Source organism: Talpa europaea, assembly GCF_964194135.1.
Source record: "Talpa europaea genome assembly, chromosome: 5".
NCBI classification, from domain to species: Eukaryota; Metazoa; Chordata; class Mammalia; order Eulipotyphla; family Talpidae; genus Talpa; species Talpa europaea.
In genome coordinates, this window is record NC_140071.1 from 19,237,563 (window position 1) to 19,263,581 (window position 26,019).

The window sequence follows — 26,019 nt, forward strand, 5'->3', positions numbered from 1 at the left end:
GGTTACTTCAAAGCTGTTCACATGCCCTACAAGCCCAGATTCAACAGTGACCTCATCCTGTTCACTTAGAATCCCAGTGCTTAGCAGCTGTCATCTAACTCAGTGTGCACAGCTACTTGTGAGAAAAGACCAAGGGAGGGTAATCATTCCCATTTCACAGAGGAGGCAAGAAAGCACTTTCAGGTTATGGAACTGAAGAAAATGCACGTTTTGTCCCTGGGCTTTAACCAGAACATTTCTTTAAGAAGGTCTTAAGGAACAAAACATTTATTTTCCTAGCCTTAATGTAGTATTCTCATTAGTAGTCAGTCAGTGAGAAAGTAAAGTGGGAAGTATTGAGAAGTTGCCTAAGGGAGTAATAAATTCACTGGAGACCATTGTGGTATCAGACCATGAAGAGTATTTTATTGGAAGATAAATTTTGATAAACTTTGGGATGGGGCTGCTAGAGTAAAACTTTCTAGGAGAAATTTTTGTTCATTAAAGAACCTCTCTGAAGTGCCCTGTGGGGGAGGTGAGTTACCAGACATGAATTGCTGGGCAATACGTATGAAACCAAAGCCTATGAATCACTCATCCTTCTTCAAATTCCCGCAGGCAGTGCATAACCTCTCCTAAATAAGCATTGCTCATATATGTACAAAAAGTATTGATTTCAGTTCTACTCAATTGTTGAGGTCAATGTGTTGAGGTTAAACATACACAGTTACTTATATTCCTACACATGATTTCATTAAGATGACAGAAAAGGTATTTTTTAATAACAGGGTTTATAGAATAAGAACTGAGACATTGGTAAAAATGTTGGAGGCTGTAAGTAGACAGAAGAGAGACAAATATCAGACTTTAGAAAACAGAATCTTAAACTAGCAGTAAAAAGAATCTAAAACTAGCATATCAGATTTATCCCTTGGAATAACCTAAATTCTCAAAGATTGGTAGCACTGGATACTTCCAGAAATAGGAGGTAAAGGGTATGTTTAAAAAGGAAGACTAGTCTAAATTATGATTGAGAACTAATAGTCACGGATCTCTTTTTCACATCTGCATAGCTAAGCAATTCCTTCCACTCCCTTCCATAAGACTAGTAAAACAAGAGTTCTGTGAGCTGGGGACATCCATCACAATTAAGGAGAAAGGCACCATACTGAAAAGCATATGTATGCTGGATGCTGAGATTTCCAGTTTTCTCCTCATTTCCCATATTTTTTGCAGGCAGATTTTCCTCTTCAGGTAGGAAAGGGAATTCTTTTCTAGGATTTGACCATCTTAAGTGGAAAGACAATATGATAACGTTAAAAACTCTTGAAGCAAATCTCACCAATGAAACAGTTCAGAAATATTTCCCTAAACTGAAGGATGTGAATGTCTAGATCAAAAGGTACCATAAATACAATGGTGAAAATAGATCCAAACCAGGGAATGAAGAGAAAATATTAAAATTCCAGTGAACAAAAACTAAAACATAGAAAAATTCAAGAGTCAAAATGGCTTTGACTGCTCAATAATGCTGACACAAAAAGACTGTGGAGCCATCAAAATTCTGAAAGAAAATTATTTCTAACCTGTAATTCTATACCTAGTCAAACTATCAATGAAGGGTGAGGATAGAAGACTCTTGATGCATTTACATTCTTGTGTCTTTTTTTTCATGTGGCTGTTGGAGAACAACCCCTCCAAAACAAAAGAGAAAACTTATAAAGAACCCAAATTCAGGACACAAGATGCAAGAAATAGGAGGTCCAAGCTAAACTAGAGATTCAAGGCATCTCAGAATAATGTGTGGTGAGGAAATGTTAGGATGATAAACATTTACCAGGTAGAGAGGGCAACCAGTTTAAATTGGAACAGGAAAGGGCTCTGGATGATGCTTCTTCAGCAAAATAAAATTGATAAAATAGCTGACATATCTTGAAGCCTTGAGAGGAGATTTAAAAGACTGGCAAACTGTGATAAATACAAATGAACTAATAACAGCAAACATTATTTATCACTCCAGGGAATCCAAGTTAGGGATATTGGAACACTGGAGTGTATTTATTATGTAAGACTTACATACCCACTCTCTCACAGTAACCTCAGAAAGAAGGGAGACACTTTCTTTACCAAGGGAGTGAAAAAGTCATTCATTAGATGAGCTCTGGCATCCTTGAAGAGCACTTCTATGTAGGTCAGAAGTGCCTGTGGAAACTGATGTCATCAGACTGGCTCCCTGAATTCAGTGGTAGTGACAGAATATCTGGGTTATAGGGGCCAAGTGGCAGCACTTAATCACCGAAGACTGGTTATCATAATTGGCAGCAGAACTGAGTAGTCATCATAGTAATCTGACTTGCAGAGATACGTGGTGTTGACCCATTCATCATGGTGTCCCTAGAACTTAAAGAGATGAACAGCCCACTGAATCATTATTAGATTTGTAGAAATCTAGGCCTGGTGAACAGAAATCTTATTTAAATCTTAACATTTAACATTTGGAGTTTCACTTGAACATACACCAAAAAATGCAGTATTGCTTGAAAAAGTAGGGATAAATAACGTTTAGTTTCATTAGCTCCCTTATCAAAATTCAACGTTAAGCCACTTGGTAATATGTGTTCTAAGATCATGGACCACAGAAGAGCACATATTTTAGGCTTGAGGGCTACTTGGTTTAAGCCAAAGTCCCGATTGTTACTTTGGCCTCCAGGATCACAGGGGATGATCATGGAGGTCATTCCACCATGTTGGCTATTCAAATTTGGTATCTAATATTTAGGACCATTTCTCTGAATTGCAGTTGCTGCTGTTGTTGCTATTCTATTATTTATATATGTTTTGCTTTCTTGTAACTCCAGCTTAATTTTTTTTTTATTCATGCACTGAAGTTACACTGCTGAGCATAGAATATTTATCAGATTAGTGAGAAAAACCAAATTCTATGGTAGTCTGTTTCCTTGGCAATTCCCAGGGAACTATGCCTCCATGTGGCTGCTCACACAATTCCCCTCTCCTGGAATCCAGGCCAGCCCTATGATTGCTTTAAACAGTGGCATTCAAGGTAACTAATGCTGAACCAACTTTTGGGTCTTGGCCTTAAGAATCCCTGAAAACTGCTTTTATATATATATTTTTTCATTTTTTGGAAAGCCAGCAGTACATTGTTAGTCTAACTGCCCTAAGGATACTATGCTATGGGGAAGAAGCCATACACAGGAGAATCCATAGCTCAGCTGACAGCAGAAACCAAGACTCTTGCTCACCAATCCTAGCCAACTTCCAGCCAACAACAGCACCAGTATGAGCCATCTTGCCAGTGGATCCTTCACTTCCAGCTGGGCCAATTCAGCTTACAAGCTGTTTTCACCAAGCCCAGTCCAGGATGAAGAATCATGAACAAATAAATGTAAGGTCATTTTAAATCTTTAAGTTTGGGAGTATTTATTATTAGGTAACACAAAGCTACGTCACTATTTTTGTTTGTTTATCTGTTGCCCTGGGCACCTGATGTAGACCATGGATCTGTGTTGGGCTCCATGTTCTCATGCAGTCTTGGAATCAAATTACTGATTGTGGTTCTTTTTCCTGCTGTTTGAGAACAATTCTATTGGAAGTGACCTTTTTCTTTGCATAGCTGTCCCACTGAGGAAAGGCTTCAGACTTCTTAAACATTCAAGGGACCATGTGCCTAAGCGTCTTTGAGACTACTGGTCAGACTTTTCAAATACTATTGGCCACCAGAGTTCACTGCCCTCTCGCCTTGTTGCCCAGTCTGGGCTGAGACTGGCTGTGGCTTCCCTTAACCTTGTCTGCTTTCTTGACATTTCTCTGATCTGCTCTTGGTTCTAAGTTCATTCTCAACTTCTGGGGATGGCTATTCCATTCCCATAGTGTGTGGGAAGGAACAGTTTCCCAGAAAACATGTTAGAAAGATGTCCCCATAGGAATAAACAGACTTCTTCCTCTATGTTCTTTTCAAGTAGTCCCTTTCAAAACCTCTCCCTTCCCACAACTGCTAAATAAAAGACAAGCTGGTAGCCTTTATTATAGAAAAGTGACACAACCAAAATGCTCTTGTTAACATTTAAAAAGTAGTTGGCTTCACTGCTGCCCCTTTGATTCTACGCTTGTTGGGGATAGGAGACCCTGCCAACCTCTTGAGCCCATTTCAGCACGACTCTCATGGTGAAACTTTGACTGAGTGTCTTCTGCTCATGAGACCCTCCAGTGCTGAAGGCTGGGTTTTACCAAGAGGAATGAATCTTGGTGACTTGGTACAGAGGACAGAGCACTGATTTTGGACCCAGACACATCTGGATCAGAGTCCTGGCTCTGGCATTTCTCTATTTGTGTGATCTTAAGCAAGTTACTTAAACTCTCTTGGGTTCCCTTATCCAAAAGCTGTGATATTTAATGCTTACTTCATACTATTGCTCTGATGTTTAAAAATAAATTATGTTAGGAGCCCAGAACTTAGAGGGAGCAGCCAAAGGTAGCAATGATGAAGAAGATGATCCATGAATCTTGGAAAAGAAATAAGTATCAGAGAATTCTCTATGGCCTATCTAACCAAAATAGTCAGGTAGAAGAGAATAGGGGAGAAGAAAGGAATATGGAATGAAGAACCAAGGTATGCCCTGGTTTGTACATCACCTAGAGGGTTGCTGTGCTGGGTTAAGCAGGTTGTGTAATGCATTGTTCAAGTGCTCAATAGCCTGTGGTGACCCTGACCACCTAGGGATTGGAAATACGGTGGTGATACCTGGGCAGGATTAGGAACAATGGTATGTAAGAGCCAGCTCATACCATTTCACAATAGCCAGTTGTTAAATTATCAGGAATCTTGCTATCCAGCTGTCAAATACAGCTATTAATAAATATTAAATTAGATAAACATCAAATGCTTAAAACTGATCACTTTCTAGCTATTTCAATACATTTTATGTTGTCTACATTCTTGACATTATTTATATCTAATATTTGTCTCATGGGAATAATGGGACATTTGGGAACACCATGATGATGCATTACTGCTATATCACTTCCCAGCGTCATGTTCAATGATAAGATATTGGTAATTTAAAGTTGGCTGTGTCATGACTATTTACGCTGCATAAATTGGCAAGCACTGCAGATCAGGGCTTTCTAAAAATTTTTACCAACACTCCACAGAGTTAAGGCCAGAAAATAGTAATCAGATATTTCAGGTTTCTATAGTCCACTCCGTGTTGATTATTCTTTTTTTTTATAATAAATTTTATTTTTATATTCCCCATACAATTTCAACCCCCCCATTTTGACCCCAATCCCTCCCCTCCCTCCACCCACCCCCCCAAAAATGTCTCTGGTTCATAGATTTTTGTTGATTTTGATTTTCACTTTCTTATAGTTATTCATTTTCCTGGTCCCTTATTTAAGTTTTCTAGATTCCTGCTATGAGTGACGTGTTGATTATTCTTATGCCAATCAGTAACACTAGTAAAGAAAAGAAATTGAGGGGGTGAAAGGCAACCAGATTTTGCTAAATCTCCTTTAGCTATAGCTATAAATTGCTTTACCCTCTTCCTACTGACCTGTACTTATTTGAGCCCAATACCCACACAAGACAATTCAGCAAAAGCTGAGACAACACTTGGGAAATGTGACCTAAAGCCTTGAGTCAAGAACACCATGTTTGTGATGATTGCAACTGACCTTGTGTGGCTGGCAGTGTGAGAACGCTTATCTCTCAGCATTGTTCCGTGTCACACTAGCTTTATTTATTTCACCATTCCCTCTTACTCCTCTAATGCAACATTAAAAGGGGACAGACTGTCCATATCAAGGCAATAATTCAACTATTTGGCAAAATCCAACCTGCCTATCACTTTACCTAATTATAATAACCCAACACTACACAATAACCCCAAGTGCCTCCAAAGATCATAACTCCAGACCCCATCATTGACCCTGACAGAGATGGCTCAGGCATACTGTGATAAGGAATTCCAGGTCATGAATACTGTTCAGGGCCTCAAGGGTTTGCCATATGCATGAAGAACACCTCCCACAATGCAGGACCACTAGACGGTATAACATTCATAGAACAAAGCTGATTCTAATCTTTCAAAGTGCTTAGACAGATTTGAATGACCATTTGACATATGCCTTTCCAGCTTTTATTTCTCCAAATTCCCAAAAGTGAATTTCCTTCTCTCCGCTTATTTAAGCAACTGCTTTATTCAAAGTTTGCTTCCTTCAGATTTGCCAAGTAGTTAAAAGCTTTGGGTTCTGGGGTCAAACAGTAGAGTTCATATCCTGCTGTGTCACTAACTAGCCATACAACTTTGTACCACAGTTTTCTCATCTGTAAAATGGAAATGATAATAACACCCACTGATGGGATTATTATGAGGATTAAATGAGTTATACATATTAAATTACTGAGTTAAAAACCTGAAACCCTGTGTGTCATAGTAGGGCTCAAAAAGTGTCCATTAAAATTATTCTCCATTTATTTTCATATGAAGCTATTCTACCTTCTTCCCCTGCACAATTTCCTTTCTGCTGTCTTCATTATCTTTTTCTCCTTCTCTAGGAATCTCTTGGCTTGAATATTATAATTTAACCAGTAGAGAGAGGGAAAAAAAGTATCAACATTTTCCTAATATCTTAGGATAAATATTAAGGTCAGTATCATCTATTCTTCTAGCCTGAATTTGCAGGGAAACATAAGACAAGGTTGAGAATATAGTGATCATGACCTTCCTTAAGGTTGCATCTTGTAGGCAGTTAGCCTGCCATGCCACTTCTTCAACCAATATGGCCAATAAGCTCTTTCCTTCTCATGAAGAACTATTCATGTGAAAACTACTGAAGAATAGTTGCCCCAGGGTGGTGCTCTGCCTGTGCCAGAAACCTTCCTGATGGGGCTCTATGGTAGGACCTCTAGGTATTAGCTATTCAGTGAGGACATTTGCCCATTGGTGAGGAATGGGAGGTGGGAGTGGGGTGGGGAAAGGATGCTTCCAGAGTCAGAACACCTGAGTTTATTTAGGATCACCTTTCTTGCTAGCCCTGCAACTGTGGTCCTTAATATGTCAAAACCTCAGTGTTCTTGTCTATAAAATGGTATCCATAGGCCTGTTGCAATGATTAAATGCAGTCATCACTGTATAGTGTGCTTACAAGTTTTGGTTTTGGAACCAGTTTGACTTGGTTCAAATTTTGACTCTATTACAAACTCATTAGCTGTGTGATTTTGGGACAGATACTTCATCTCTCTGTGCATCAAATCATCTGTAAAATAGGGATAATAATAACATCTAATGACAATATTGAAATATGGCATCAGAGCATATCTGGCATCTAGAACATGTGCGAGATTTTCTTCGGCCTTTAGTTGTAGATGCTTGTGCCTTAATTTTGTTAAGTGCTCAGCATGACGCAGTCAACTCTCAGTCATGATTAAAAATCAAGATGCTTATTTTTCTCATGTTGAAGTAATTTAAGCATATGGGAAAATAGAAAAATTAATCACTTTGAGCCAACTGCAATAAACGTTTGCTGACTTTTTCTCAGGATTTTGCTCTGTGTAATTTTGTATTGTATATGCATTTGTTTCTTAGACTACCTTGTTTACATAACTTTACAACAGAAACATTTCTCCAGGTTATTATAAACTCTTTGTAAGCACCTTTTTTAGGATAGGGCATCAGTTACATATATGTCACTGTGATCTGCTAAAATATTCTTGCCTGAAATCATGTTATTTCTAATTTTTCAGTTAAGATGAATATGATTGAATATAAAATCTTTTTTTCATATCTGAAAGTTACTTCTTTATGATATATTATAGAAAGTACAAACATTAGGTTATATTAGTATCTGTTTAAGAATCCTTATACATTACCCAATTGCATTCCAACAGTTAAGCAAGTAAAATCACCTATCAAAATGTATAAAAACATCTCTATATAGAATTGGGCATTATTTTAAAAACCTGTTTCAATTTTTAGATAAGCAGCAGCCATCAGTTTTTTAATTATTCATGTGTTTTGAATATTCTTCTGTGAATGTGTTTTTAAACTTGATCTTTTTAAGTGACTTGTCTACAAACATTTTTTGTTCATTTTTCTCTGCGAACTCTAAAATGTTTCTGTTGTATTTTGCATGAGTTGTTTATATATTAACTGATGGAAATCTTTTTTTCTGCCTGTAAATATTTGTGCTTGCTTGATATTTTAACTGCAGTTATTTTGATAGAAATGTTTAAAGATATTTTGCTATATAATCAGTTTATCTTATGTATGATTTCTTCTATTAACAAAAACAGAAGTAAATATGCTGTGGTAAATAATGGTGACGAAGGCAGATTTTCTTGTTTTATGACTGTACAAATGTAAATTTTTCTAATTCTCAAATGCATCTGGAATTAAAGTTATGTTGGCATGTAGTATGAATTAAGGCTAAAAATTGATTTTCTCTTCTAATTTGCTAGCCTACTGTCCTAATGTCATCTGTTGAATAATTCTTCCATTCCCCATTGATCCAAGATGCCTTTCTTATCATAAATTAAGTTTTTACACATTCTGGGGCTATCTTTTCTGGTCTATTGATCTGCCTGTCCATTTCTATGCCAATACCATGATGTTTTAATTATAGTTGAAGGGTATTTTAAGTCCACTATTTCAAAAGAAGGCTCAGTAGAGCCAGAACAATTATGTGAAAGCGTGGAGCTATTGGGCAATAGACACTTACAAATGCCTACCAGTTTTGTTTTCCTTGTCCAACTTTGGGAACAGGTCACAGAGGAATCAGTCTTTTGTTGAAAAGAGATACTCAGGGATGGTCGTGTGTCCCTAGAAAGGCCTTCAGGCATTAGCTTCCTAGACAGGTGAGCAGGAACCCCTGTTGTTTATCTCTTTTTTTATGTTTTCAAGGAAATCCTCACCCACCCAGGGACAGCATCTTTCTTTATATCTTGGCAGAATGCTATTGTTCATCTGTACACGTGACCTGTTCAACTTAAGTGGGGCCTAGTGACTCACTGTGATCAAAGAAGGTGTGTGGGAGTACAGGTGCCCCCACTGGTGGGAAGTCTGAAAAGGTTGTTCAGGCACTGGACGGAAGCTACTCCCTTAGCCTGGGTCACACATGGGGGAGATTGTGGAGGAGAACTCTGCCACTGCTATGTGATACTGTAGAAGGAATGATAAGTCCTTGTTGCTGTAGGCCTCTCTAATTTCTGGGTCATGCTAGTGGCTAGTGGCATGACCGAGGCTATCCTGACTGACTGCAGAAGGTGAATCAAAATACATAACAGTTGGCATAACATGAGTGTTCCCTAAGTAGATGCCCTCCAGGACACCATGGGCATGCATACAGCATAACTATTAGCCTTGCACTTTATTCAAGTCTCACTGTTAGGGGGAAAGGATGTCCTGAGCAAATTCCATGCAGGCTTTGTGGATGCCACCCCCACTCCACCAAGACACTGGGAACTACAAATCCCATGATCCCCAAAGAGAGATTGCGAGGACCTAAGTGTAGAGTTAAGCAGCCATTTTTCTCTGGTTTGTGTTTATAACCAGCCATGTTAGTGGGGTCTCTCTCTTCTTGGCTGGTCCTCTTGGCCAGGCACTGTTTGGTATGGGCAGTTCATTTGGGATTCCAGGTTGTTGGAACGGGTAGGATCCATTAAAGAATTTCTCTCCCTCTTTTCTCCCTGAGTTGTACATTTCCTCATTTCCCTTTCCCTTGTAAATAAACCTTTTGTTAACCTTTTGTGTGTGCCTGTAGTGGAGTATTAATAAGTCCCTTGTGAGCGTGCAGTTGAGGACCCACAGTCAGGCAACCCATTTTATATCGGGCTTGCCCTGTAACATCACCACCTCATCTCTTTAAGGTGACTTTGAGAATCTCCTTTAGGGGTGTTGATTTTCTAACTTAGATCTTCTGGTCCTTTATGATTCCAGCTGCTGTGGTGCCCCCCTACCACTTATGGCATGATTGGCTGCACAACAGAGAACTTTTTATTTTGCTGTTTGAGTTATGTTTACCTCTCCTCCTTGCTGAGATCGTAAGTCCTGAGAGGCATGGCTATGGAGGGTCTGTCCCTTCACAGGCCACAGTGCCATACTGGACGTTCCTTCATTCATTCCACAAATATGTATTAAGTGACATTTATTTTTCCAAAGTTTTTGTGTGAGATGCTCTGAATCAACCGTAAGACCTTATTGCTCTTAACTGAACAGATCTGGCTAGATGATCTGAAACTAGGAGCACTAGCGGGGGAGAAGGATATTGGCACCCCTGGCACTGAGAGGAAGGACTGTGTCTGAGACCTAGTGATTGAAAAACCTTGTTTCTACTTCTCATTGATCTGAGCTCTTATCTGCCACTTGTGAGATGTGTGATTGGGACAAGTTATTTTATCTCCCTCAGCCTCCATTTTCTCATCTATAAAATGGGCTTCCTATGAAGACTAGATGAAAAAATGTGTACAATGTGTTTAAGCACAGAATCTGGTCCCTTAAAGCAGGTAGTATAGCCCAGATGTCTTTGGGGATCCCCTATTACTTGAATGGTTGGTTAAATTTGGTATCAAGGACCATGTGTAATTCTGCATGGCTCTGGAGTTATCCTTGGTTCATGGTCTGTCCCCGTGACCTTGGGAGAATCTCTACTATGTTTCCAGATCCTTCATTCCTAAAATAGGACAAGAGTAGTGCCTACTGCACAGAGTTGTAAGGACTGGTGAATTACTATACTCAAAGCATCTAGAATTGTTTAATAAGTGGTCAATACATTTTTGTTATTATTTCTCAATTTCACATTTTTACGAGGGCAGTTTTTACTGAAGATTTGGCATCCCCTCCATCTTGCAGGCTCAATTCTATTACATCCTGCTGCCTCCCAAACCCTACATTCCCACAGCTTGACCTTCGCTATCCCCTGAACCTCTTAGCATTATGAGTTCCAATTCAGCCACCCCCACTATTTCTCATCTGGGGAATATTCTTGCCAGATCAGTTTTCCTCCTAACCTCAAATATGGGGAAATAAAATTTCCCATTTTGTGATGTTACTTTTTAAGATGCTACTAAAAAGGGTGGAGAAAAAGGCAAAATTTGCTGCTTTGGTCAAAGGCAGAGTAAGGAGAATTGCAGTTGATATGATATGTGCCAGCAATATTACTATTTGCTCCTGTCAGCATTCCAGCGGTTATAAAATCTCATGATCCTGGAAGTAATTATAAACATCCATTTTGGGGTCAGAGAGGCCTTGGTTCAAATCCTGGCTATTCCACTTTCTGTGATATTGAATATGTCCATAAATGTTACTATGTTTGTAAAAGGAATATAATGACACCTAACCTACTGAAAGTATTAAAAAAGTATAACTTACGTAATGTTGGACCAATTGTGTACAGGCAAGAGTTGCAGAGATCTGGAATCCGGCTAGTGGTCACCTTATCACCTACCTTATTGGTGGTTGAGGACACCGCCCAGGAGAGAAATTCCATCCTCACTCCAAGTCTTATATCTGACTTGGGGGTCTGTGACTGTCAGAAGGGGGTATCTTTTTTTTATTTGCCCAAATGTATTGGGGGTGGTGGAAGGGATGCTTTTTGTGAAATATTGTGGTATGCCAAGCTTAGAGATAGTAGTCAGTAAATGATAACTACTGTCATCCTTAGCAAATGTGTATGCAACATGATTAACCTTGTTTTTTTAAAATATTTTATTTATTTATTTATACAAGAACCTGGGTACAGGCCAGATGTGCTGGAGGGTGAGAGGATTCACCAGAGACAGAACAGGGTGCAGAACAGGCAGACAACCAAAATACACTTCTGAAGGGAGCAGCGGGCAGGACAGGAGAGATCTGCTGCGCCATGTGGGGCCCTCACCGTGCTGGCCAGCCGGAATCGAACCTGCGCTGCAGAGGCTGCGGACAGCTTCACAGCGCTGCGCTCAACCACCTGAGCCACCAGGGGAGGCTCAGCGTGATGAACCTTTTGTCTAAAGTTTCCAGCATTTGGGAAAAGGGCAGTGCTTACTTTCATTTTTATTTTCAAATAACAATTAAGAGTCCTGGAAAAATGGGAAATTAAAACTTTTGTGATTATGAACAAGTTCATGCATTTTATATCTCAGTCAACATCATCTTTTACTAACCTAGTGGCTTTACCAGGAAGGAACCACAGGTGAAAGTGTGGCACCATGCTTCTTGCCGCCATCATGAAATCTGCCCAGGCTGTTTTGGTCCAGCACATTGGGGAGGGGGAAGCCACTTCCCAAGACAAATGTAGACTGGACACCCTCACACATATGCTCACACACCCTCACATATGGCAATATGGCACTGGGGCTGGTATTGGGAGGAGGAGCAAGAGAGAAGCCAGCTCCTGAAAATCTGAGAGGGAGCGAAAGCTACCTCACTGTGGTGGCTCAGTCACTGCAGGGGCAGTCAGGCACGGTAACCAGCTCTCTGCACTTGATTTTCAGGGCTAGGCATAGCTCCATTCCCTTTTTACCTGGAAAAAGGACCCCTGTCTGTCTGTGGGAAGAGGGTCACCTGCTGGGTTTATGACGAATAAAGGATGGATCCACATTTTTTGTTAAATGGTTTTATTTTGGGGTAAATTTTAGTTTCATGGAAAGTTGTGGCAATAGTTTAGATTCCCTGCTTCCTTTACTCAGCTTCCCTTAATGTCAATACCCTGCATTGTCGGGAGTCTGTTGCTCCTGACCAAGATGTTCACATTGACACAGTGCTATCAACTAATGAATAAGCTTTATTCACTGACACTTTTGGAGGCTATTGGTCAGTTATGTCGAGAACATCATCAGATCTGGGTTTGTGTAATATTTTCTCATGGTTAGATTGTGCTTGTGCATTTTGGGTAGGGTTACCAGAGAGGTGAAGTGTCTTTTTCATGTAATCATATCATATCATATCATATCATATCATATCATATCATATCATATCATATCATATCAGTATGACTTCTCATGGGTGATGTTAACTTTGACCTCTTAGTTACAGAGGCACCTGCCAGGTTAATCTCCTGGAAAGCTGTCATTCCTTCCTTCTCATACTCTAGTAGAAGTAAATTATGAAATCCAGCCCACACTCAAGGAGAGGGGAGTTAGGCGTCACTTCCTGGAGGGAGGAATATCACAGAATTTGTAGACTCATGTTAAAACCCCCACGTAAACATTTTTGGTGAGATGTTTAGAAGCTGTGCAAATATTCTGTTTCTCAAGCTTTCCTCACTGCAGTTTGCATCCAGCCATGGATTTTGCCCGCAGCAATGATCTCTGTGGGGTTCTAATGGTGATTCTCTCTTCCTCATCAGGAAACAATAACCCAGAGAGGGCACTCATCTAGCAGTGAGCCAGAGGAATTATAGGGAGGGCTGCCTTCTGTAAGAATGGGCCAATATTCCCTGAGGTCATTGGGAGAATTTTCCAGAAGGCTGGTGGTGGACATTGTAATCTCTTTCCCTTCCAAGTGCTCCTACATGGTTGTGGTTTCAGATGCAGCGGATGAAGAGACACGGGATTAATATCATTGTGGTTCTTTTCCCAGGGTCCATCTCATGCCTTCTTTGGAGAGGTAGCCCTGTTTCCTGCAGCAGACACCTGACCCTGAGGGGTCTCTGGAATAAGATATTCTTTCTAGAACCTCAGAATTATAATGCTGGACCCTGAGTCAGCTCTCTGGCCTGGAGCAAATGACCTCTGGTTCCAACTAAGACAGAGGTCTAGTGGTAAAGACTTTTACACTCACGGTGGTCTTTAGGCACCTGGAAGAGCAAATTTTGGTTCCTGGCTAACTTGGGAACATTAGGACAGGAATGCAGGAGGCTGATGTAAACTATGACAGTAGTGCCAGAGGAATATAGGGATTTATTGATTCAGTCGTTTTGTTAATCAGGCAGTAAATATTTATGGGAGGCCTCTTGTCTTCTGGATACTATGTAAGCCCATACCAATGTCCCTGCCCTCCTGAAGCTTACATCTCTAAATTTTAATTTCTTCATCATTAAAACAAGAGGTTAGACCAAACCAGAGATTCTCAAACTATGGTTTAGGATCCAGCAGCATTAACCTCTCCTGAGAATTTGCAGAAATGCATGTTCTCAGACACTTTCCCTGACTTCCTGACTCAAACTCCTGTAGGGCCAGCTCTCTGTTACGACAATCACTTCCATGTAATCCTGATGTTTGAGAACCACTGGATTAGAGGAATTTGAAATTCCTTTCTGATTTAGAAGCATCCACACTGTATTCTTGTTGAGAGATTTTTGTCCAGTTTTATAGTTCATGCTTTTTTGCCCTCCCCCAGTTGTTAAGTGAGTTTAACATTTAACCATTGTAATGATGAATCATTGTTAAATTATTTCTCCTTTCAGTAGATGGGAACAGGGAGTATGCACATTGCATGCCATATGCATATGCCATATGTGTGGGTGCACACGTACATGCATTGGCACCTGTGTGCATGCATGTGCATGTGCAGGTGTGTATGGCAACAGCAAGTTGGTGCTAGAGATGTGCAGCCATCCTGCTTGCCTCCTCAGATGACATGGTGAGGAGTGAGTTTGAGTTGGGGAAAGCAAAGGTCATAGTGGTCTTGCTCCTGCACATTGCGTGAACTCAAAAGCCACTTTTACCTCAGCTGCCTCTAACATGACTAGAGTTAGGGGACTGTTATTCTAGAGTTCGTCTAGAAGTGGGTGACCTAGTTGTTGCTTTAGTAGATTGTCAGCTTTCTTCTCGTTTCTGCCGTCTCTTCCTTTGGGCTTACTGACTGCTTCTTTACCACCCTGAGAGGGCCTCAGCCCAGATTTCCCTCTGCAGGAAGTCACAATCCTGCTGAACCCAGTTTACGAAGCAGCAAGATGAGTGCACGAAGCCCAGGAGTTCAAATGGACATCCACATACACTTGTATAGAAACTGACAATTCATTCAATAAGCTAACAAACTACTAGATCCATCATTTTCTCTTCTTGTACTCTGACAAATATACTTTGATACAGACCTGGCAGATCAGGTTCTAATTTAGGTTTCTCAGACTCCTTAAATTTTGACTTTGAAAAGAGACAACAAGGAAAGACCAGCCCCTGAGCCATACCCCTTGCTCTGCCTCTCCCTGCAGGGAGCCTGGAGTGGACACCTTATCTACAACCCTAGCTCTGCCTACCTACCACGTGGGCTAGCAAACAGCAACACAGTTGCCCTGAGAATGACAGAACAGGGGGACGAAGTGTCACCAAGGACCAGGAAACAGGCTCAGGATGAGCTGGATGAGGAATCGGAGTCTTGGTTCCTCAGGGAGTGGTCAGAAGTGTCGGTGTCTAGGTTCTCAGCAGGGACATCCTCTTGCCCTAGGATGTCACAGTCCAGCCGCAGTGAGTGATATGATCTGAGCAAGATCCAAATTGGGCCTTCTAAACAGTGCCCAGGTTTGCCAGGACTCAGGGAGTACCTCATGGGAGTACCTACTCTGGCTGACCCTTCCTTCTGCCTTCAGTTTTCCTCAGTCACTCCCATGCTGTGTTTAGGGGAGTGCTAGCACCTTAGAGTAGGAGGGCCATCTAGAGACTATCAATCTAGCTCATTGGTTAGCAAATGAGAAACTTGAGGTGCTCTGGATTGGTAGATTATATTCTTGAATGGTGAATTACTCTCTAGATTACACTCTGGACTAGTGGATCATATTCTGGGGTTATTCTCTAGAGTAGTGTGATATTCTGGAGTCACACTCTAGCATGGTTGATTACATTCTGGGATTCTACTCTAGAATCAGGGATTATATTCTGGAATGACTCTCTGGAATGGTGGACCACATTCTGGAGTTACATGCTAGAGTGGTAGATCTCAAGGGAAGTAAGGTCACAATGTGACTGGTAAGCTCCCCACAGAGAAGATGGCAAGGCTCTAGAAAACACTTCTTGCTGCTCCTCAGTGTCTTGAGAATTTCTTGAATCCCTGGGTAGCTAGAACAAGCACAGTTGTGTGTCCTAAACCCACATTTTGACCACTGCCTTGCAGGCAGTGCCTTGGAATTGGCTGGAGGAGCAGACTTGTGTTTACACATTCACAGTGCTGCTTTAGTAATAATAGTTGGAGCAAACTTCAGAAAGATGGAAATGAGGTTTCTTTCTTATTGAGAATTTCCTGATTATTTTTAGTTAAGTCTGGGTGCTTTCCATTGCATCAGTGAATATAACGTGGTTCATTTTGTGAAAATCAAATAACTGAAAAGCTAGCAATGTGTTTCTGTCACAGATGATATTTTTGTTTGCATTTTGAAGTGTTTTTATGAATTGGATTACAAAACTAATTGAATCAGAGATGAATTTTGCTCAGGAAGTTGAAGTATTTTTATGAAATAAAATTACCATAAGAAATTGACCTAATTATTCAGAAGTTTCTAATGCAAAAACCTAATACAGTTTTGAAAGTCCTCCAAAGCAAAAAGCCCCAGACTACAGCTCCCTCAAGGCAAAGAAATACACTTTTCATTTATCTCTAAGAAGTCTTGCTTTTAGCTTTTAACTTACAAGAACACGACTTAGGATATATTGTATCTGTATTGTAACAGTTCTTCAAAACTAGTTTTCTATTGTGTGATTTATTTTCTGTCATTATAATATTGTGGATTAAAAATAAGTATTTTTGCATTTAACTGCTTCAGTCTTATTTAGTCCACGTGTAAGTGACCTACCACTTTGTATTTTTAAATATTGAGGAAGCACTAGTATACTTTTATGCCACAATAGGTAAAAGTTTATCAGACCTCAGTGTGATTACCATTATCTGACTCTTTGGCTTTAATAAGAGATTTTGGAGCCTGTAGTTTGGGCTTGACTTACCCTGTTCAAACACTGAAATTTCTTCTGATGACTCAGGGGGTGTAAAGATGTAAGGAAAGTCTTGAGTTTCACTCTTATCTAGCATTCCAGTGGCTGGAAGAGATTTAGAGAATTGCTTCGATTGGCTCACTCCAGTTAGGGCCATGGCCTCCCATGTCTTCTTGTCTGAGGATATCCAGCCTTGTGTGGCTTTCCTGCTGGTTTCTTACCACTCTTCCCTCTAGGGAAGCTCTCTCAGCCCAGGGGTGGTGCCAGAGGGTGACTTACTCCTGCTTTGAGCCTGCCCCCAACAATCCTACAATCTCTATACAAACAATGTGATTACTCTGCAAATACAGCCTCAGATGGCCCCCAGCTGGAGACCTGCCCTACCCTCAAAGACTATTCCAGCAAACACACAGAGAGAAAAATGCTGTGCTTGCAATGCGAATGTGACATAAGCCAGGGCATCTGGTACTTCCTTCCAACCACATGGCTTTCATCTACCCCCTGCACACAAGTTTCCAATCCTATGGATCCAGTCTTCATCTGCATTCAGCTGCTTTACAGAAAAAAAAAGCTTCATTTATTAACACACATTCTCTGGAGGAGGGTGCAGATTGTGGAAATTGTGGGGCAGGAAACTGGATTCCTTAAGAAAGTCCAGAGAAACTGTCAGGGAAGTCTTGACAAGGGAAGTCTCCACTGCATGCACAGCTCTGGACAATTGCTCGAGGCATTGGGTGAGAAGGATTTTGAGGATTGTATGAATAGAAGGGAGTGGATACCATGTGACCAATTTGATACAGAGGGTGACTTCCAGGTTTCTGAATATTGGGGTGTATGGCGCTGCTATTCACCAGGACAAGGATTTCTGAAGCAGCCCAGGTTGAAGAGAAAGGTGATGAATTGAGTTTTGCCTTATGGGTTTGAGAAGCTCACACGACCTCTGCCCCCGCTCAGCAGTTGAGCACATGGGCTGCTGTTCCAAAAGGGAAGGCTGGCTAGAGAAATAGATTGGGGAGCCACCAGCCTGAGTGGTAGTGACTGATAAGGGTGAGAACGCCCAGGAAGAGAGTGAAGTGGGAGCACAGAAGAGAAGTTTGGGCACAATCACTGAGAACCTCAACATCTCTACCTCGTTACTCATTGCGTGTTTCTATCTGTCCCAGTGATGAAATTTTACAACATACTCTAGACCTCAGTTTCTTCATTTGTAAAGTGGGAATAATGTCTTCTCCCTCTGTCCCATGGTGTTTTGAGATAGATTGTTAAGTGTCTAGTGGAATATGGTGGAGTGATCAGATTTACAACCGGTGCCTTGAAAACCTCACTAAATTGGCTAAAATGCAGATCAAAAGGAAAATTACAATTACAAAGGAAAATTGGTAGAAATGAAGCTTTGGAAGCTGAAATGCAGATGAACAGTGGAAACATTTAAAAACCAAGACAGGAAGATTGCTAGGCCAGCAGTGAGGGGAAGATTAAAAGCTAGCTAATATTTGAATAGTGCTTTAAAATTTACAAAGGTTTTTGCCTGCATTTCTTTCCTCCAAGCTCTCTTTTTTCTTTATTTTTTAAACAATTTTTTTAAGATTTATTTATTTATACAAGAACTGGGGTACAGGCCAGAGGCATGGGAGGGTGAGAAGAATTCACCAGACAGAGCTGGGAGCAGAACAGGCAGACGACTGAAAACACTGCTGAAGGGAGCAGTGAGCATGACAGGGGAGGTGTGCTGCACCGTGTGGGTAGCTAGTTCCCTGGCCAGCCGGGAATTGAACTCACGCTACAGAAGCTGCGGACAGCTTCACAGCGCTGTGCTCAGCCCACTGCACCACCGGGAGGCCCTCTCTTTTTTCTTTAAAAAAGTAAATATTCAAGTAGGAAGGAGAAAAGAATGAAGAGTGGATTTTTCTGTATTTCATTTCTCCAACACATATTAGTTAATTAATTTCCAGTTGTAATGAGATATCATTGGCATATAACATTATGTAGGTTAAAGATGTACAGCATGATGATTTGATGTTTGTATATATTGCAAAATGATTACAATAATGTTGGTAAACACATCCATTGTCTCCTGTTCTGTTTGTGTGTTAAGAAACTTTGAAAGACCTGTTCTTTTTATAATACAGCATAGATCACCCTCCAATTATTCATTAAATAACAGGAAGTTTGTACCCTTTGGCCACCTTCATCCATGTACCGTCCCCTGTCTTATCCCCTCAAAAGAAGTTCCACCAATCTATTTCCTATTTCTATGTTTGGTTTATTTTGGTTTCTACATATAAGTGAAATCATACAGCATTTATTATTCTTTGGGTGACTTAAACTTAGAATAATGCCTTTAAGTTTCATCTATGCTGTCACAAAAGGAAAGATTTTCTACTTTTTTAACTGCTGGGTAATATTTCTTGTGTGTGTGTGTGCGTGTGTGTGTTATACATAACATTTTCTCATCCATTGATCTGTTCTGTTAGTCAGCATTTAGGTTGTTTTTATGTCCTGACAATTGTAAATAATGCTGCAAGGAACATAGGGGTGCAGATATCTCTTCCAGATAATGATTTCATGTCCTTTGGAAATATATCCAGAAGTGAAATTGCTGAATTACATGGTAGTTCTTTTTTAAATTTTTGAGGAACTTTCATACTGTCTTTCCTAGAGGCTGCACCAAGTTGTACTCCCGTCAACAGTGCATAGAGGTTCCATTTCTCCATGTCCTTGCTATCCTTGATCATCTCTTGTCTTTTTGATAGTAGACATTCTAACAGGTGTGAAGTGATTGTTTGATTTGCATTTCCCTGGTTATTAGTGATAATAGACCTGACTAGTGTAAACTTCATGTACTGCAGGGTTTATATGACTCCCTTGGAAAATAGACTAAGTCCTTTGCCCATTTTATAACTGAGTTCACTGTGTGTGGGGTCTTTATGTTTGTTTGTTTTTTGCTATTGAGTTTTACGTATTCCTCATACAGATAATATCTAATATGTTCCTCATATTATATATTAATCCCTTATGAGATAGATGGTTTACAGTAGATTTCTTTCATTTGGTTTCACTTAAAACTATCTAAAAAATTAAATTAATAACCATGTAGCATTATATAAACTTTAGTTATGTTGAGAAAGAGTAAAATATTTTCCAATCAATCATCTGCAGGGCAAGTGAGTATATGTGAAGGTGGGTTGCTGGGAGCACTGGGCCTCCCCACCAGCTCTAGTTTATCCTCACGAAGAAGTGAATCCAGAATCCTGGTCTGGCCTGTCTCTCCTCCCCTAGATATGAATCCTGGCCTGGACCATCCAGCAGGCCCTATGACGACACTTTGTAGCTTCTACTGCTGTGATAAGGAATCTAACCGACGTCACTGTGAAACATCTCTTAGAATCAGAATTTTCCTGGAGAATCCAGAGCATGGAGAGCAGATCATTCTGTATAATCCTGTTCTAGATTATGGCTAGCCACCAAAGTAGGGAGAGAAAAGGGGGTGGTGATTCTCCCTGTGCTTAATAATACCAGGTGCCCCTGATAGCACTTGAGATACTGTCAATTGACAATTCCATGCAACAATAGCTTCCTCTGAGGGAGCCTTCCTTTTTCAGTGATAGCTGACTTGTGATACAGGATTGCATTTTTTTTTTTTAAAAAAGATCTATTTATTTATGCATATAAGAGCTGGGGTATAGGCCAGAGGTGTGGGGTGAGAGGATTCACCAGAGACAGAGTGGGGAGCAGAACAGGCAGATTGAAATACACTGCTGAGGTGAGCAGCGGACCAGACAGGAGAGGTCTGCTGCACCATGTGGGTAGCTCCCTGGCTATGGATCGAACTTGTGCTGCAGTGGCTGCAGATAGCGTCATAGGGCTGAGACTTAACCCCTTGTGCCACCAGGGAGACCCATACAGGATTGAATTTGATGTAGGTGTATTATCTTTGGTTATTGAAAGTTAATAAATGACTCATTTATTGTAGACTACTTTTAGCCTTACCATTAAATGTAGAGTGACAGACTGCAAACAGCCTTCTCTTACCTGACTAGTGTAAACTTCATGAACGGTTATTCTGTGGATTTCCTTTGGTTACAAGGGAACCTGGTCATATGCACACCTTGTAAAGTCTGGTCTTTGGCTGTACAAATAATTTAAAAATTATGCAAAACCAAATAATATAATGTTAATTTGAGAAATAAGTGAAAACAGGGGAAAAATCCTTTTTCATCTTAGCTACATTCATGTAATAATTAGCCTTTTCCTTTTGCCTTCAAGTTATATTAAAGTGGATATCCCATAGACTGTAATAGTTGTATGGGTGGCAATCAGATATGTTTTCTATTTGACACATAATTGTTGTTACAGAGTGATATACAAATTCAACAGTAAACTTTTGATTTTGAAATACAGTTAAATTTATAGGGAGTTGCAAAGATAACAAATTTTGTCTACTCTTCATCCAGTTTCTCCTCATGATAGATAACATTTTATATGGTACAAGATAACATACACAACTTACATGATAATGTGACCACAGGACATTCGTTAAATCTAAAAAATTCACCAGTGCTAGCACTAACCAGTAGGAATATAATGTTATCAACTAAAATGCAAATTTTACTTGTAGTTCACTGGGTTGTTCACACTAATGCCCTTTTTCTTTTCCGGATTCAAACCAAGATACCATCCTGTGTTTAGTGAACTTTCTTTTGTAATGTTTGTCTAATGGTCCTCCCAGGGGTGCACCACAATTGACTTGACTCTTTCTTTCAAAATATTTAGATTGTTTGTTTTTTTTTTTCTGTACCACACATAATCCAATCAAGAATATCTTCATGAGAGCAACTTCCTCTTCTGAGATTCTTTCCTTTCAACAGATTGTAATTACACTTCTGAGAGCCCAAGGAGAGGAACGTATGTATTTATGGCCTGGATATTATTGGACATTGCCAAATTCTCTTCCAAGATGCCTGAGCTCATTTGTACTGCCATAAGTAATTTTTTAAGAGGAACATATTCATGTGTTCTTGTCAGTATTAGTTACTATCACTTAAACAGTTGGCTAGTTTAATAGGTGAGAAGGACATGCCAATTAAAAAAAATTATTTATTTGATAACAGGCAAATTTGAATATTCCACCCTATGCGTTTACCAACTATAGTTTATCTTTTTTTGAGTTGCCTCACCATATGTATTTATTAGGGTCTGAATATATTTTTTATCAATATGGATACATTTTGTAATAAAGATCTCCTTAGCCTGTCATTTTTCTGCAATTATTTACTTCTAGATCTGATGTTTTGTGTCTTTTCTTTTATAGTTTTTGAAGAGCATAATGCCAGTTTTATGATGTAGAATCCATCACTTTTATTGTCATTACCTCTTTCAAGTTTGTAAAGGTTTTTCCTCAAAAAAATCTACATTTAAAAATGCAACTCGGGCCTCCCCGGTGGCGCAGCGGTTGAGCGCTGGGTTGCGAAGCTGCCTGCAGCCTCTGCAGCCGGTTCGATCCCCGGCTGCTCCCCGGCCACCGGAGGAGTGTCCCACATGGCGAGCAGACCTCTCCTGCCGCCCGCTGCTCCCCTCAGCAGTGTCCTTCGGTCCTTCTGCCTGCTCTGCTCCCCGCTCTGGCTCTGGTGAATTCTCTCACCCTCCCGCGCTTCTGACTGTACCCAGTGCATGTATAAACCAAACAAACAAATAATAAATAAATAAATAAGACATGCCTCTAGAAAATTAAAAAAAAAAAATTAAAAAAAATAAATAAAAATGCAACTCTTTCCAATCAACATATAATTTAGTTTCCAATCTTTAACTTTTTGATTCTGCTGGAATACTTTTGGTGTTTGACCGAAATGCCTGACCTGGCAACCTCTTGTTCACCAGCAGCCGATGACCTCGCCACCTCCTTCTGGGCAATAAGAGTTGACATTGCACTCCCAGATGTTGGATGGCACCCCCTCCCATGTATTGCCCAGGCAGGATCCTTGGAGCCAGCCTCATCCCTTCCTCTCCTTTACCACCCACATTGACCCAACCATGCCTCCCTAGGGCTTCTATTTTATGACTCACCCCTCTGCTCTCTGGGAGAGGATTGTGTAGGGCTTCCTCTGCTTGGACACTTTTCCCACCCCCACTTTGCCTCAGTCCTACTATTGGTCATGTGAAGTCAGGAATGTCCTTCCTGTGTGCCACCAAGTGCCCTGTACATCCCTGGATGCTCCTTGAGCTCAATTTTTTAAAAAATGCATTTATTTATGCATACAAGAGCTGGGGTGCAGGTCAGAGATGCAGGGGTAAGAGGATTTACCAAAGAAACAGTGGGGAGCAGAATAGGCAGACTGACTGAAATACATTGCTGAGGGGAGCAGTGGGCAAGTCAGGAGAGGTCTGTTGCGCTGTGTGGGTCACCTCCCTGGCTGGGGATGGAACTCTTGCTGCAGTGGCTGTGGATAGCTTCATAGTGCTGGCGCTTAACCCCTTGCGCCACCAGGGAGGCCCCTCTGGAGCCCAATTTTTATGTCCTGCTAACTTGTTTGTGGCCCTTGTCTCTCTCCATCAGACATGTGCCTGGTACATACAGGAATGCAATACAAAGAACCTGACAGACATGTGGAGAACTCTACATAGTCACTGCAAATAAACATCACCAGGTCATATTAGTTAGGAGGAGAAAATCAAATTGTAGAACATTCATTTACTCGAGGAATGTTTATTGAACTTATCCACTTACTAGTCTCAGAACTGTCTTGATGAAATATTAATTAAAATACCAAGGAATTGGGACTAAATGAAGTACCTAAAAATAGTGTAATGAAAAACACTGTAAATTATGGCACAGGCACTAAGTGAAAGAACTTACAGTCATTAAAAATGATTTTGGTGGACCTCCCCCAGCCGTGCAGCAGTTGAGCACTGGGTTGCAAAGCTGCCTGCAGCCTCTGCAGCACGGGTTCGATCCCCGGCCACCGGTGAAGGTCCCACATGGCGTGACAGACCTCTCCTGCCGCGCCCGCTGCTCCCCTCAGCAGTGTATTTCTTCATCAGTCTGCCTGTTCTTTTCCCTGCTCTGGCCCTGGTGAATTCTCTCACCCTCCCACACTTCTGACTGTACCCAGATTTATTTATGGAAAATAAATCTTTTAAAAAAAATGATTTTGGTCAGTGAATCTATATATATGGTAATATAAGATTTTAAACTATGAATGTGTATATTATATATAATTAACATGAAATTAAAATAAAAATGTACATATGTATATATATATATATGTGTACATATACATGTCTACACATAAATGTATCATTTAAAAAATTGCATGTGACCAAAGGGGGCATCGTATACTTATGGTTCACAGGACTCATTTCTGAATAGTGGAACTTGTGTTTGTATTTTCTAAATTTTGGCAATATGTTGTTTTTAGAAACAAATTTATGATTTATAATCACAAAATTAATTATGGTATAAGATATGTATAGAGTAAATATAGGAAATTTCCTAACCTTATTTTATACTTCTATGCAATAAGAATATCCTAACTATATAAACACATCTGCCTATATATCTATATAATATGTAACATATCTATGAAACAGATATGTTATAGAATAAAAAGAAAAATCATCACCTTACATTATTGTATTCTAGCCTTCTAGAGTCAAGTCAGAAGTGTTTAGTCTACACAACTCTGAACCTCTTTGCTGGCCCCTGAGGTATCAGAAGTTACAGAAGAATGTGCTAGAATTTGATTTCCCCCTAGCTGAGGGAGAGACTGGGCTCCTCTTCCTACCCCCACTGGGCTGGGAGGGGATAGCAGAGCCCTGGTGAAGTCAGCTGACCCAGGCGTGGCATGCGGGGAGATGTCTGCATTTTGGGCTGCAGAATCATCTCAAATCTTGTGTAAATATACTCAAGGTGAGCTATATGGACTTTCTTTTATTGGAGGTAACACAATAACAACACAGAGGTACAGGTTCATACTTCTTCAGTGAGTGTTACCACACCACACCCACCCTCTGAGCTCCAGGAAGCTTGGAACTTCTGACACAATCTCTTTTGTTTTGGGGCAGGCAAGATGGGGCCTCTTGACATCACCCTGGACGCAGTGAACTGTACAGCTTTTAGCATCCAGTGGAAAATGCCCAGGCATCTGGGGAGTCCCATCTTGGGGTTCACTGTGAGTAGTTGGGCATGGGGATTCTGTAGTGGGTATGTTGGGGTGACTGGTGTCCTTCCCATCTTTGCTCCTTCCCTTTATGCCCCCTTATAACAGCTCTTCTATGTAAATAACTGACCCCTTCTCTTTCTGTAAAACCAGCGGGAATGTTTGCCTTTTAAGGGTGTTTCTTGTGCCTTGAAAATCCATTAGGATCTGCCCATTCCTTACTCTGTTCAAGGATGGAGAAATACAAACTGAGTAGAAGACATGGGTCCTGTTATCCAGTTGCCCAACAGTCAAACTTGGAGACTAAAGCAGAAACCTGGGAGATAATGGGGATTCACTTTGGAATTTTGTCAATGAGCACAAAATATGTAAAATTTGAATTAAAATGAAAATTGAATTAAAGGGGTGGACAAAGTGGAGGAGGAGACAGAGAATGCATTCCTACCTATCAGAGGTTACAAATCAGACTGATTTCAGCTCACCGAAATGTTTGCTTTGAACAGTTTTAAAAAATGAGTCAACTTTTAGGACTCAGGAGATTTCAGACAAATATTTGGAATTCTGTTATCACTGGGACTGTCCAGAGAGCTGGTCACACTCCTTCTGCTTCACATTCCTTTGGGGCACCAAGTGCACTGGAGCTGAGCTGTCCGCTTTAGATGGGCTGTCAAACCCCTCCCTCTCCCCCATAAAACTGTAGACTCACCACTCCTTACTGTCTTCCTTTTATCAAGGAAGAGAAGCCATTTATCATGGCCCTTGTCCTGCTGTCTTCTTAAAGAAGAGGAATGCATTTCTGGACTTAGGTTGTATCAAAAGCGGGAAAATGAAAGATTACCTTAGAGAATATGGTTTGGGAAGAAATAATAGGAGCTGGGTCCAGTCTCCCCTACCCCATCTCAACCATACACATCTTCCTGCTGGCCTCTGCAGGCTGCTGCTAGGTATGTTTGATGTTGCCATGGGACTCGTGTGTATGTGCTGAGGCAAGCACCTCAGAACCCACTCAGGTTGTGTGTGCCATCA

General features: G+C 40.6%; 1 protein-coding gene across 5 annotated transcripts in view; it reads left to right on the top strand.

The window, feature by feature from the left end:
* Nucleotides 1-26,019, top strand: part of EGFLAM (EGF like, fibronectin type III and laminin G domains) — a gene marked incomplete at both ends in the record, with an annotated part of 143,313 nt that overhangs the window by 23,265 nt on the left and 94,029 nt on the right. For 3 of the 5 annotated variants that reach the window (XM_084234144.1, XM_084234145.1, XM_084234146.1), the window contains one exon: nt 24,899-25,005. In XM_084234144.1, coding sequence (XP_084090270.1) covers nt 24,899-25,005 — 107 coding nt within the window. Of the gene's footprint in view, nt 1-24,898; nt 25,006-26,019 lie in introns of those variants that run through there. The other 2 variants (XM_084234147.1, XM_084234148.1) reach the window with 2 other exon arrangements.